This window comes from Pipistrellus hanaki (assembly GCF_964339955.1).
Source record: "Pipistrellus hanaki genome assembly, chromosome: 10".
Lineage (NCBI taxonomy): Eukaryota > Metazoa > Chordata > Mammalia > Chiroptera > Vespertilionidae > Pipistrellus > Pipistrellus hanaki.
The window spans coordinates 6,881,482-6,897,029 of record NC_140512.1 but is presented as its reverse complement, the minus strand read 5'-3'; the positions used below and the strand labels follow the sequence as shown (position 1 = coordinate 6,897,029).

General features: G+C 39.4%; 1 protein-coding gene across 1 annotated transcript in view; it reads left to right on the top strand.

The window, feature by feature from the left end:
• Positions 1 to 15,548, top strand: part of HIBADH (3-hydroxyisobutyrate dehydrogenase) — an 86,169-nt gene that overhangs the window by 63,019 nt on the left and 7,602 nt on the right. The window contains exons 5-6 of the mRNA XM_084896402.1: positions 9,558 to 9,691; positions 11,213 to 11,289. Coding sequence (XP_084752528.1) covers positions 9,558 to 9,691; positions 11,213 to 11,289 — 211 coding nt within the window. The remainder of the gene's footprint in view (positions 1 to 9,557; positions 9,692 to 11,212; positions 11,290 to 15,548) is intronic.

Sequence of the window (15,548 nt, the reverse complement as noted above, 5' to 3'; positions counted from 1 at the left end):
GACAAACTTATAAATACAACAAGCTCAGACTGAAGCAAGAGAAGCTCAAAGAAAACCATGCTCAGATCCATCATGATCAAACTACCGAAAACCAGAGAAAAAGAAAGAAATCTTGAAAGCAGCCAGAGAAAAATGATGCATTACAGGGGAACTGTGATTTGAAAGATTCCAGAGAAGCCAGGAAGTGCCCAGAAGACAGGGGAACAGCATATCCAGAGTGCTGAAACCAGAATTCTATATATGGCAAATGTCTTTCATGAGTGAAAGTGAAAGAGACATTATCAGCTAAAGGAAAACTTCAGCAGCCATGCTCCAAAAACATCTTGTATTCTACCTAATAAAAATTACCTCCTAAAAAGCCTGTGCCACGTGGCTCAGTGGTTGAGCATTGACCAGGAGGTCACGGTTTGATTCCTGGTCAGGGCACCTGCGTGGGTTGCAGGCTCAATCCCCAGTGGGGATTGTGCAGGAGGCAGCCAATCAATGATCCTCTCTCATTGATGTTTCTATCTCCCTCTCCCTTCCTCTCTGAAATCAATAACAAATATATATATTTAAAATTACCAAAAAGAAAAAAGCAAACAAGTGTGGAACCATAGGAAAACGTAATAAAAGTTCCGCCATCATAGTAGGATATTTCAATATACCTCTCTTCAGCCATCAACCTCAAACAACAAAATAAGATAGATTTGAATAACACTTGTTATTTTCTCAGGCAAACTGGAGGGGGGGGGGAAAACTCCTAGAGTGAAGTGGAATATGGCAGTGATTGGATTGCTCAGAATTGACTTATTAGCCTTGTTTTACTTTGTGGTTGTTAATGCTGAAGGCAAGGGATGGATAGAAAACGTAGGAACGTATCTGATTCCTGTCATAGAAAAAGGTAGAAAATTATGCAACTTCTAGAGAAAGTAAAATAGAAGGACATTTAGGTTGTAAGCTATTGAATGCAAGATTTCTTATTTGGCTATTAAGAATGATTTTTAAAGCTGGAAGATGCATTATTTACAAGATGGGAGTTTTGAAAATCACATTCTCCACGGGCGTTAAATTAACTTTTCCCTCGGCCTGCAGATACTTGGCTTTCAGGAGCCTCGTGCTTCATTGCAATCCAGTGTTATCCACCATCTAGAATGGGGGTGAATGTCAGAGTTCATTTTCTAGTAATTTTCAAAATGAATGAAAAGCAAACCAATTCATTCTCTGATTTACCCCGCCCAGCCTTCCAAAACCCCACTCTGCATTTCTCTGACGGCCTCCGTACTGCGCTGGTCCTGCTCAAGCCAGCCCAGCGCCAGGCGGAACATTCTGTTGCTCTTTCAGCATAAGCAGGTCTATTGTGATATTTATCTGAATTCAAACAAGGCTAATTAAAAGAGCTGCTGACAGTTGTTGTGATCTGACTTTGACTGCAGCTTGATGGTCATTATGGGTAAATAATGAACCAGGTCTGCAAATGTAGCAGCTGCCAACTTGGGCTAGAAGAACGGCTATTGCTTCCAATTTAAGGATCTATCGACCGCTTCCCTTCTCCCTGCAGATCTTCTGCAGAAAACGGATGTTCTCCGCTGCGGTGTATTGTGGTTTCAGCTGTTTCAGATATAGCCTATAATTTCCTTCTTTAATATTTAACTTAGGACATTATTAGCTTTCAGCATTAACAACTTTTCTATTTTGAAGAAGTTCAGCTTTGTCCTTGTGTTTGCCATCACTAGCTAACCAGCTGTAGCTTATGTATGTGTGTTTAATTTGTATTGTGCAAGACACAGCTAGTTTAGAAGAGCAAGGTTTTATCTTGGTGAAGATGTTTCAAATCCTATGTATTTAGGTGTGTGTGTGTGTGTGTGTGTGTGTGTGTGTGTGTGTGTTTAAGAGATAGATGCATGTCCCTTGCTTTTGTTTTCTTAAAGATAGACAACTCCTGCCAAACCTTAGTTTTGGGTTTTGTTTACCTCATCAATGACTTAGGAAATATTTTGATGCAAAGCTCTATCAATTCAGAGGAACTGTAGTGACTTTCATTAAAATGCAATACTATATATGGTGTCACTCCATCATGAGTTTTTTCCTTGTCTTATTAGCAAGTAGGAACAGGTGCACTAAAAGTAAGCAAAAAGGCACATTGCATGCCTAGATTAATATACTTCCCTGCAGGTTTTCCACTCTTATACAATGCAGCTTCTGGATTTAAAAGTCACATTCTGGAATTTAACAACCAGCCAGTACTTAACAGTACATCCCTAGCATTTGTTCACCTGCCAGGGCGAAGGCTGTGCATTATGCAGAGTCTGAGGGATACGGTGGTGCTCTCTGCATAATGTAGCAGAGCTTTGAGATCTTGCTGGGAGGAAATGATCCCAAACATGCCCCTGAAAGGCAAGTCGTATTTTGAAAAATAATGATGAAAAATTGCTTAATTCTCCATGTGTTTGTGTCTTTGTTTATTTCAGGATAACAAACTAAACTTTGTTTATCTGGCTCCAGAATAGTACTGAGTGTTTGCTATCCCATTTCCAGCTTGGGTAATACCAGAGATAGTGTTAACAAGGGGTTATGTTATGCTGGCTTATGTTAAACTAGATCACCCCCTAACATGTGCAGAGCCATTCATCTGTGTCACCAAAACCCAGGAGAACATCTGACATGGACTCTGAAACAGAAACAGTGATCACTTACAAATCAAACATGGCACGCTCTAAACTGATTGTGCACGGCAATCTTTTCTAGAAAGGACAACTAATTGAACATGATAAAGTGTAAAGTTAATTAACACCCTTAAATTTGTTGATTACTTTCACGGGATTATATTGTTCGTTGAGTAGCAGCTTTCTGTCCCAGCTGTCGCCTTTTTCAGCGAATGTCGCTGGTAAACAATAGAGACACCATAACAAGTCGTAAATGGTCCCTGTGACAGCAGCCCCTTGTGAGGCTGCATCTGCAGAAAATGATTAGGACAATTGCATTTTAAAGACAGCTCACATTGCAGCCCAGGTCCCGTTGGTCCCCTTCTTGATCTTTTTTGATGGCAGACTGGTTAAAACATTTAAGTTCTTTTGAGTAAATTAAGTGATTTACTACGTTTTGCTATATATCAACGAGAGTGCTTTAATGGCAAGATTTTTACAGTATTAAAGATATATCTGACTTTTTTTTCTGGAGTTTCACGTTTACTAGAATTACAAAATTACGAGAACTAAATATTTTAATAGGAACTCCCACAAGCACGGGAGCAAAGGAGAGCAGGGGAGGGGAAGGGCCCTAGGAAAAATAGTCTAGTCTCTAAAGTAGGGGTGTCGAACTCAATCAGAGAAGGGGCCAAAATCTAAAATCCAGCCTAAATCGCGGGCCGAATGGTTTACTGAACAGTCATAAACTGACAATGTCATAAACTGACAGCGGAGTGCAGTGATGACAGCGCGGTGCGGGCCACATTGCAAGGCCTGGCGGGCTGGATTTGGCCCGCGGGCCTTGTGTTTGACACATGTGCTCTAAAGTCTCATTCAGGTGGGGCTGGGGGATGGACCCTCATCAGGGGCAGCCTCTCCTCTTGACCACTAGGGCACTCCAGGCCGTCCTCCCGGCTCAGCAGTATTTTGGATAAGACACGTCTGAAGGCCATGGGGATGCCAGCTCCCTCTGATGCAGACCCCACGTAGAGAACTCAGCAGTTTACACAGCTCCACAGTCGCTGGACCAACTCCTCTCACACATGGCGTGTATGTCGGGCACCGCTCTCACCTGCAGCTGTTTGTGTCCAGCCTCTAGCCATCCACAATTTTTAAAAATCATATTGGCTTGACTCTTGTCCTTTTGAGAAGCTGCCTGTTAGTAGACAGCCTCTAAGATACGAATTTTAAGAAAAAAACTTAAGATCCTCCTAACTACCATCTGCTTGTGGCCAGAGGAGGAGGCTGGGGTCCCTCCACCACTGCTGGTGCTGCTGCGGCTGTGGGTGTGGGGGGAGCCCCCAAGGCCGTACTAGGTGGGACTGAGCTGGGGATGGTGTCCTTGACTCTGGACTGGGTAGGGGCATGGTGGTCCTCCTTTCCATGCTGGCTGGGGGAGTGGGCATCCTCATTTCCACACTGGCAGGTGTCAGCACATCATTTGATGTACGTTTTAGATTCCCATCTCTTCCCTTTTTGGATTTGAGGGCCTCTTCCCAGTAGCCAAAGGATTGAAAGAGATGTTCTATTTTGAGTTCTACTGGTGATCCTAAGTTAGCAACCTTGCAGAATAGTTTTTCTGTCAAAACTCTTGGTTCTGCTTCTCAGTAAAACTGAATTCCAACGTCCAGTTCTTTGCTACTGTTAGGCCAGAAATTTTGACATGTTCAAGCCAAGTAGATTTACTTGCTCTGTTCAGTTTTTCCTAGCATTTGTATGATAACTTCGTAAAATGTCTTTTCGATGCATTCTTTCATTTGAGCTTCAAAGTAAGTGTGGCAAATGTTTTTATCACCATGTTCAGGTAGAGGAATTTAGATTGAAAGGTATTATAACTTGTCAAAGCAGTGTGACCTTCACTCCAGCTCTGTTAACTCATATCAGATGGTCTTCATTTTACGTCTTCATACATGTGCACTTATGCTTGTATGTGTTTATGCAACTGTAAATGAAAGTTGAGCTTTTATGATAAGCTAGAAAACATTTTCTTACTTAGTCTTAATTAGTATTCTTGGTCATTTTTATTAATCATTGATTTCCTCACTGCCTATCTCCTAAAACGACAATGACTGTTTATCAGAGAAATGCTGCTTGCTGGGTGCTAAGAATCAAACAGCTCAAGCCTAGAAGGATCTTAATGAGGCACCCCAGAAAAAGCTTTATTATTGGAGCTATGTCTAGGAATATTATAAGAATAGAGAAAGGGAGTCGTGGTCATACACTGCTTCTCAGAGTTAACATGAGTTGTCTTGAAAGATAAGCAGGAATCAGCCAGGCAAAGAGGGAAGGGAAGGAAATTTTATATGAGGGAACAGCCCAGGCGAGTCATAGATACATGAAGAATCATTGCACATCCCAGCCTCTGTAGAGTGTTTTCAGTATGTGTAACATCATAGTTTTTATTGCAGGGGGTAGAGGAGGAAACCAGGAAAGTGGTTAGAATTCATAAAAACTCAGAAACTATTTAAAGAGATAGAAGAGAGTTACTGCTTCTTATGACACAAAACAAAAGGCTTGATTCTTAGTAGGTTAATTTTGTTGAGTGAATGAAACCAAATAAAGGCAGCATTCTTGTCACTTTCCCATACATTGTGCTGCCACTGAAAGATGTCCCAGGAATTCTTCACAGTCATCGGAACATCACTGGCCATGGCTCCCATTGTTCATAGGTTCAGCTCCAGTCAGCTAAGATTAATCCAAAAAGGCTAAAATTATCCTAGAGAAGACAACAGCTTAGATACCAAATTTGAAAGGACTCCAAGCAATATTATACAGGTAAAAATTAAATTCCCACCTCACCAACTGAAGTTGTAAAATTATTTATCTATATATATAAAGAGCCAGATCTATATATCTATCTATATAAAATTATTTATCTATCTATGTAAAGAGCCAGGGTCATAACATCCAAAAAGACCAAAGGTGTGACCGAATGCCAGGCTGTGCACACAGCAGGCAAGTGGGCTGAACTGCTGACCTCTCAGAGAGAGAGAGAGAGAGAGAGAGAGAGGGAGAGAGAGATGAGGCCGAAGCCCAGAGAGAGGGAGAGAGAGATGAGGCCGAAGCTCGCTCGCGCTCTCTCTCTCTCTCTCTCTCTCTCTCTCTCTCTCTCTCTCTCTCTCTCTCATCAGAGGTCAGCAGTTCAGCCCGCTCACCAACAGCCTAGGGTGGCTGGTGATTAGCCCTGCCTCTATGATCAGGCCCAGAGATAGGCCTGGAGATGCTGACTGGCATAGAAACTGACTAATCAGAACCTACTCTGGGTGAACTGCTGCAAAGGCAAAACCTAAAGTGGGGGCTGAAGAGGGGTTTTAAGGGCCACAGTTGTTTGGTGTAAGGTGTAAGGTAGTGACTCAGTTTTTTAATGACCGGTGTGGTAGTATAGTGCATATGGCTGGCTATCAGCCTAGATATAGGGATTATTTGTTTTTCTCTGCCAAGAGCATCTTCTCCTGCTGAAAAAGGCTCCCCTCGCCTCCATTTAAGCAAAACTATCCTATATAATCTATACTACTAAAAGGGTAGCATCCTAATTAGACCAGGTCAACTGGCCGTCTTTAGACATCCAACTTCCTTCCAGACAAAGCCATGGTGGTGGGGGCTGAAGAGGCAGTTAGGGGCAATCAGGCCAGCAGGGGAGGGCAGTTGGGGGTGATATAAGGTTGGTAGGGGAGGGCATTTGGGAGTGAGATTAGGCCTGCAGGGGAGGGCAATTGGGGATGAGATCAGGCCTGCAGGGGAAGGCAGTTGGAGGCAAGATCAGGCCTGCAGAGGAGGTTAGTTGGGGGCAATCAGGCCAACAGGGAAGAGCAGTTAGGGACGAGATCAGGCCAGCAGGGGAGGGCAGTTAGGGGCGATCAGGCTGGCAGGCAGGTGAGTGGTTAGGAGCCAGTCATCCCAGATTGTGAGAGGGATGTCCCCCAAGGAGTCCCAGGATAAAGGACTTACATTTAAATAGTACTTTGTATTTTACAACATGTTCATGTATTCACAGCTACTTTCAGAAGAAGTTATTAATGCTTTCCCCATTTTTTTATACACTGAGACTCAGAGAAGTTAGGTTATTTGTTTATAATAATAGCCAGCAAGGGACACATCCTTAAACCAGACATTCCATTCCGGATCCTTTACTCATTCATCCATGTTCAGAAATTTATTTACCAAACAACCAACTATTGAATGTATCATGCACCATGGTAGCTATTGGGAATGCTGACATAAACAAGACCCAGTGCTGACCTTGTAAGAGTTTATAGAGTAATGAAGGAATCAGGTAAGAAAATAAAATATTTTAATATGGTGCAGTAAATGCTGTAATAGAATTAAGCACTTGATACATTTTGATTTTTTATATACAATTACTAGAATATAAGGTAAAATAAATACTTATATCAGTATTTTAGCAGCTCTTTGAGTGTATATTCCATGTTTTTCTATTTGGGAATGTGGACTTGAATTATTTGAAATCGCATGGCAATGTAATAAATGTGTTTATAATTTATTATTGATAAACATTAAAATGTATACATTGTCGTCTGAAATCTATAAGATGTCTTACACAGCTTTAGAGTTCCAGCTTTCTAGATATTATTTTCTGAGCTCAAAAGGGTTACATTGATTTTAAGATAATTTAGATCTTAATTTTGCCTTTGCAGTGGGACTAGGTTTGATAATATTGTATGATTAAATGAACATGTATGGAAAGATAGTATTAAGTCTCAAAGAATGCCAAAACGTTAGAATTACCCACCTTAGTTAGACCCTTACATTGAAATGTAGGCTGTGATAGTCAGAAATAATTATACCACCATACTGAGAGCAAGTAAACGTAGAAATACCACAGACCTTTGAATTAAAAGATGAATTAGTCTTGCTTTTGTGGTCTTCTCTTGCGTAAGTAACTGATTTCTTCTTTTTGAAATATGTGTTTGAACAAGTGAGAAAGTACACCTGTCAAAAGATTAACCAGCTGAGAACCATTGTCAGCATTAATTTTTCCTTTAATAAATGACTCTCTGAAGCTATTTAGCAGTCTGTAATCTGGACACAAAGCTAGTGACCTATGATGGATAGTGCTGGATTTGTTTGTAAGCTTTGACTTAAATTGTCTGCCTAATTTCTCTAAGTCAGATCAACAGGATTAGAAGGAAGGGTGGTTATGTGGTTTAGATAAAAATGGGTATAGAAATTGAGAAGAATAATTGTAAAACGTTAATGATCTATCATATTGGTGAAATAAATTAAAAACTAAAAAAAATGACAGTCACTTAAATGTCAATGTTATCCGAATGGTCAAATGACAGAGATTTGCTAATTAAAAGCATTTTTATAATTGGGGTTTTATACATAATCAACTCCTCAATTAGGGTGTCTGAAAAAATATTGAAATAATGTAATTTAACTGTATATATGAGCCTCTCAGGCCTTCACCACATGTGGCTACCCCCTCTTCCAAAATTGTTTAGCTAACATAATGCTGACTTCTTTTGCTTTTAATAATTAGTTAAAAATAGCATGACCTATAAAATAGAAAGGCTACTTGATTTGGCAATTGCAAAATATTCACAATTTGAATGAAATAGGGCTCTCCTCACTTGGGCTTTTTATGTGTAAAAACTGTGTATTTCATTGAATAAATTAAATTCAAAAGTAGGCCATTACTTGCAGCTGTCCATTCTAATGGTCAGATTTGATACATAGTGCAGACAATTAGGATTTCTTTATTCCTAGCTGTACTATAAAGTAAGTTGTAAAGGCAAAAATTGTACTAATATAGCTCTTCTAATTCTTTCTTGGATTTGAACACCAAAACCTAACTGAAAACTTTGAATTAAAATTTCTCTAATACCAAAAACAGTAATAATATCCTTGGTTTTATTTTACAGTTAATAAAAATGTGAATAAATAAAACTCTCTCCCCTGCCACCCCTTTTCCCACCCTTTTAGGGTAGGTCTAGGGCACATTTTCTGTGCTAAAGTAGAAGTTGTTTCTTCGCTCATTTTCAATTAATGACCATGGATCAGACACTTGTAAAAAGATGCTAAGGACTAGCCAAACCAGTGTTAGTTTATTTGTTCTCCCTGCTCATATCACTAGGAATGAATTGCCCAAGAGGTAAATAGCTGAAAGTAAAAGAAAAATCAAATAATATTGGAAAGTGCACACCATTGTAATCACTCTAAATAAGCAACTATTTTCTCACTGAAATGCCTGCTTTGTTTATGGGAGAAAGCCAGTCACTCTTCGTGGATCTCATCTGCAGATAATGTGTGGAGAGCAAGCGTGTGAGCCAGAGACCCCAATTCACACTCAGGCAGCAGACTCCCTTGGCTGCTCCCATGCTGGTTGGGACACAGATGACCTTTTTCAAACACTTTTCTGTTACTGCTGAGTAGGTGACTTAGAGGCATAAGAGATGCACAGAATGACAAAATTCACATTTCAAATTCCTATGTCTATCTTGCCATGATTGTACCTAAATATTTAAAATGAATTGAGGGTTTGACTAAATCTGTCTCTTTTGGCTTGTGATTAACCTACATGATATTTAATTATTAAAATATTCCAGGAGAAATTTAGAGTGTCTTGCACATACCTGACAAATATAATTTCTTGATTTTTTTACAGGTAGAATGATAGAAAGTTAGAAACATCAATGAGAGAGAAATATCGATCAGCTGCCTCCTGCACACCCCCTACTGGGGATGTGCCCCCAACCAAGGTACATGCCCTTGACCAGAATCGGACCTGGAACCTTTTAGTGCTCAGGCTGATGCTCTATCTACTGAGCCAGACCGGTTTTGGCTGACAAATATAATTTGGAAGCAAGATGTTTTCAGTTAGTTTGGGGGTTGTCTCATTTTACTTTCCCTTTGCCCCAAACCATTCAGGTGTCGGAGCTGCTCGGTCTGGGAACCTCACGTTCATGGTGGGAGGAGTCGAAGAGGAATTTGCTGCTGCCAAGGAGTTGCTGAGCTGCATGGGCTCCAATGTGGTGTACTGTGGTGCTGTTGGGACTGGACAGGTAACATGTTCATTCATATTAACGGCCCTGGCTTGTGGTGTAAAGTTGGCTAATGTTCATTTCTTATTCCTGTCCATATTGTTATTCCTACTTACTCTTTTCAATATGTGTATGTTTTGTTGGCCCAAGTATTCTTAAATTAATTTGAAATAAATTAGTTTTCCTTCATTCATGTTGGAATTAAGCAGAGTCAACTTTTTTTTTTAATAAAAAATGATACCAAGTTCCATCCTTCAGATTTTGGCATGTCATCCCAGTGAGCCCCGAAATCATCCTTTAAAGCTGTTTCTGTTTGTAGTGCTCATGTTATCTAAGTTGTTGTTATCCTCCTTCTAATTTTCTAATTACATGCTATAACTCTATTTGCAGTATAGTCAGGTAGATATAATCTATGCATTTTAATCTGTTTCTTGAAAACCAAATAGTTTTCATTTAGAAATATGTTATATCAACTTTCTAGTCAGACAGAGGTGAATGGAAATTCAGAACTCTGAAATTAAGCTGCTCATCTCCCTCTCATCCAAGACACACACCCTCACACTCCCTCCTCTTAATGTTCCGTCCTGGTCTCTGGTCCCCTCAATACTGTGGTATTACCTTAGATATGTCAGTTGTCTCCATGCCCTTGTCTAGTCAGTCTCCAACTTCTATTGATTTTTGCTCAGTGGCTCTCATTGTTGACCATCTTGTCCATTCCAAACCAGATATCTCCTAATGCAATCTTTCTCGCATTGTCACACCTCGTTTATTGCTCCAGGTTCACCACTCTGCCCAACACGGGAAGCAAAACCAACTCCATCAAGATGCTTGTATCATTATAGTCCTTCCCCGTTCTGAAACTTTGAATAGCCCCCATTTCTTATGTCAAATGAATTTTAACCCTCCATCCTTCCTTAGCTTTCATAGCTCTTCCCAGTCTTAGTCATCAAATTTCTCACCATTCTTTAAAACTTAGGCACGTGCGTATTTACTGTGTCTTACATATTTACCTTTCTCCTTGCTCTCCTCCTTTCTCTTGCATGATTAAATTCTGCCTGGCCTTCGAGAAGTGGTTTCAGGTTCCACTTCCTCTTTGCTCTTATCTCAGTGATCTTATTTCTTTGAACAGCTATTGTCTCTATCTTATAGCCTCTACCATACAATTCCCCACTTGTTTTCATTGATTTGTTCATTGCCTTCTCATTCAGTGTCATTCCCATTTTCCTATTTAGAATGTCAGCCCCTTCCTTCTAAGAGCGGGCATGTCACATAGCTCAGTATTCCCTCTCATGCTGAGCCCACAGGAGGAGCTCGGCGGGTTCTTACCTGGCGGGAGAGATACCACGGCCCCAGCCCTTGCTCTGGGATAGCGTTAGGCTCAGAGAGAAGCACGCAGCACCGTGTTCCTTTCCCAGTGGAGGGAAGCCACTGATGACTGTTCTTATTGTTAGAAAGAAGTATGTGGAATTGGGTGGAGAAAAACTTCCTGTGAGTTATAACTTGAACATAAAGGAATTTACTATGTACTCCATTTCTTTTCAGGCTGCAAAGATCTGCAACAACATGCTGTTAGCTATTAGTATGATTGGAACCGCGGAAGCTATGAATCTTGGGATCAGGTTTGTTAAATAGTGCATTTTCACATGCTAACAATTTTTATGAGCTTTTCTCTTTGATTTTTCTGATGTTGAAAAAAAAATGTTCATGAGATAAATGAGTTGATCCAGGAACACTTTGAAAGTACTTCATTATTGAACTTTAATAGACTTTGCTTATTTGACAACCAATAGGACCCTGGAGAGCATGAATATTCTTTGCCACAGCCATAAACTGCATTGTGCTGTATATTTGAAGTCACATTATCCTTTTTATGTGGAAGCTCCATTTCTCCAGTTATGTTGAAATGCAAGAAACACTTTTACTATAAAATTTAAACATGCTTTGGCAGTGTGGGATAAATTTATATAAAACATAGCATTAATGTGTAGTGAATTCAAGTGTTATGCTACCCCATGACTGGTTTTATGTATCTATTTTAAATATAGTTCCCAAAACCTACTCTATAAGGGCTTGTAGTTACTTATTCCCTGATCAACTGGATGCATACATCTTTCATTTTAACTTGTCATTGGTTTTGTCACTTTGCATTAAGGGTATATCTTTCCATTAAAATAAAATGGCATTCATACTTTGCTTAAAGTGATTCAGGAATTCTGTTTTTCCTACGATGATGATCTTCCCTTAGAATGCTTAAGGTTAATGTCTTAGTTTGAGCCTGTAATTTTTTGGAGGTTAGGAATGCTACATTTGATTAATCACTTAATTAATTTTTAATGTTTTTATTTAATGAATTTAGTAAATATATATTTCTTACTGTAGAAAATGCTTGAAGAGCAGTATGCTTTATTCGGATGTTTTTTTCACACTTCCCAAAACTACATACCAAACATATAACAGATCAGAGTGGTGCTTCATATCACGGCTTTTGATAAAAGCAATATAAAGAGCCTAAGTACTTGAGATATTTTTTAAAACATAGTAATGGATTCACATTTCCTCTTAATTACCATATCAAGATGCTGTTGTTTTATTGAATTGCCCTTGTCTCAGATGTTAAACTATCTTGACCTATTAAGTTGTCATGTTGTAATTGAGATAAAAGAGGAATTTGCTTTGCATCAGTGCTAATTGGTTTATCAATATCCTGTACCATTTACATTTTAAAATTGAGTGTCTGTAAGATGGTAAACTTAGCATATCTGTACAAATCTTTAATAAAACTGATAGTGTGTATAGGAAGTTATTCATTGTTATTTCTGTATTGTAGTCGGTTTTAGGCTATGGGTCACTTACCATAATTGAAAAACTAGTTTCTAGTAAGTTGTTTACATGTCTAGACTAATTTCATGGAGCAAGGAAATATAAATTTCTGGCACCAAAATTGCATACAAAATTAATTGGTGTTGACAGTAAGATTTGAGCATTAGTATGTATGTGCATCTCTAGAGTTTTATCTTCATTTTCTTCTGGATATAAATGAAAACACAGTAAAAAGTAAAAGCCTGGATGAATCTAGGTTATACTATACTGAAATTTTCCTCTTTATCTGTGCCTGTTATTTAACATTCTGCTTCGTACCTTGAGCATTACTGAGTCAGGATGTTCCTTAGGCATAGTGATGTAGCCTCTGGCATTTCTCAAATACTTTTCCCAGCAAAACTTTTATTAGATGATTATTTGCTGTTCTCAAATGAAGTTTCTGTATGGTAAGTGCTGTGGAAGTCCAACTCCAAATACCAGCTAATAAAGAATAGTATGGCCCTGGCCAGTGTGGCTCAGTTTCTTGGAGCATCTTCCGGTATGCCAGGTTGCAGATTTGATCCCTGGTTGCGGCATGTACAGGAGACAACCAATTGATGTTTCTCTCTCTCTCTCTTTCTCTTTCTCTCAAAAAAAATAAAGAGTATGAAAATGGAATGAAGTACATGCAATGAAATGTGTACACTAGCTACTAGGGTGGTTTATCAAATAAAAAATGAAAAGTGATAAAATTCCAAATAGAAATATTAAAAGCAGAAGCAATGAATAAAATTTCCCTTATCATTGGCCTTGATTCACAATGTCAAAAATAATACTTAGAAATATGAACTTTTAAATATTTTTTTCAAAACTCTACATTACTGTTCCTGATGTATTTGTGTGTGTGTGTGTGTGTGTGTGTGTGTGTGTGTGTGTGTTGTGTGTGTGAACACAAAGAACTCGTTAGTTTTACCTAACCGTTACAATAAGCTATGTTTCTGGTGCTTCCGATTGTATTAATGAATTGCTTATTTTCATAACATTAGGATTTTATCAATCTATCTTACAAAGATTCTCAGTGATTTGAAAGTCCTAAAAATGATTGCTTCTGCTGTTGTCTTTTCTTTATGGTTTACAGACATGGTTTAAAATGACAGGATTGTTCTCTAATAGAGTACAGAGAGCAGCCACAATTTATTGAGCTTTGCAAGGTGAAAGAGAAAATTGGCATCAGTGAGCATAAATTCCCAAGTAGTAAATTCCCACAAAGTAGTACAGCATCAAAGTGGTTCTGCCACATTTATATTCCGTTCACTCCAAAGGGAACATTTTTAGAGCATTAATGTCAACATTTACAAATTGAGCCACCTATTCCTGTGAAGTGATCATTTCTGATTAATTTTGTTCTCATAAGTCAGTGTTTTTCCTGAACACTGTTTCCTTTAAGGAAAAAAAAAGGGAAGAATAAAATCTTACAGTTAAAAACTCTTATTGACTCTATGATCTTTTACAGTGAGTCTTTATGGATGTTAGTAAAAGTTTAAAATGCTATAAAAAAGTAATCTATAAAAAATATTGGTATACAAATGTATTTTGGGGTTCTTTTTTACTAGACCTTTCTCCCTTCTGATTGGGTTCTGGTCGGGATGCAGTTTTATGGCCCTTGCAGTACCCTGCTTGCACTAGAGAGCTTTTGTCCCTGTGCACCACATAGAACAGCGTTGATAGTTGAGTTGTGTTGTTTTTATATTTGCTCTACCGGGAATTTTTATTAATATTATTATTTTCAGTAGTGGTGGTAGAAGTTGTTTGCATTACCAACCGGGGCCCAGGCCCTCCAGCAACAACCATATTGTCTTCTTCCGCCAAAAGCCTAACAGTGAACTTCTGGAAGGCTCTTCAAGATGAAAACTTGCCCAGAAGAATAATTTTAGTTTCTGGACTCCTGCCCTTGATGTTGCCTGTTTTGTGTTGATATTTTTGTGATGACTGAAGCCTTACGTGTATACCCTAGTAGATTTAGCAAATGGCAAAAGTTTGGAGTAAAAGTTTGACCCAATTTCTTAATAAGCTGGTAAAATGCCATTAGATTGGCTGGTTGGCTATCAAGTTCACTACCCAGGTGGCCCAGTGAGACTCAGAGGATGAGTCTTTGAGAGTTTGGTTGTCTCTTGATGTCTGCATCCTGGCTCTGCCATCGACTTAAGCTTTCCTTATCTATAAAATGACAAAAATAATAGTATCTTTACATAGGGTTGTAGTGAAGAGTAAATGAGTTAATCCATGTAAATCTTTAAAAACAGATTCTGGCATATAATAGCTGCTCAGTACATGATGGTGATTGATGTGATGGTGGTAGTGGTTAGTATTTGAATTGAATATACTTGAAAGCCTTTTCTTCATAACACGTCTCACTAGATGGCATTTTATATACATAAGACATATATGTGTATACTAGAGGCCTGGTGCATGAAATTCATGCACTTGGTGGGGCGGGGGAGGGGGTCGCCTCAGCCAGTCCTGCACCCTCTCACAATCCAGGAGCCCTCAGGGGATGTCCAACTGATGGCTTAGGGGACCATGGCTCAGCTGGAAGTCAGACATCCTTAGCGCTGCCCTGGAGGCGGGAGAGGCTCCCTCCACCGCCACTGTGCTTGCCAGCTGTGGGCCCGGCTTCTGACTGAGCCGAACTCCCCCTGTGGGAGCAAACTGACCACCACGGGGCAGCTCCTGTGTTGATCATCTGCCCCCTGGTACTCAGTGCACATCACATCATAGTGACCAATTGTTCCATCGTTTGGTCGATTTGCATATTACTCTTTTATTATATAAGATGTGTGTGTGTGTGTGTGTGTGTGTGTGTGTGTGTGTGTGTGAGTGATATATGTTTGTTTGTCTATTGTGTCTTCCCAACTTGAATACAAGCTTCATGAAGGGGAATGGCTTTGTCTGCTCACTGCCATATCTTAAGAACGTACTTAACACATAGTAGATCCTCAATGAAGATTTGTCAAGGAGATGATAAGAGGAAAGAGGGAGAGAGGAAGAAAGGGAGGGAGGGAGGGACACAGGCAGACAG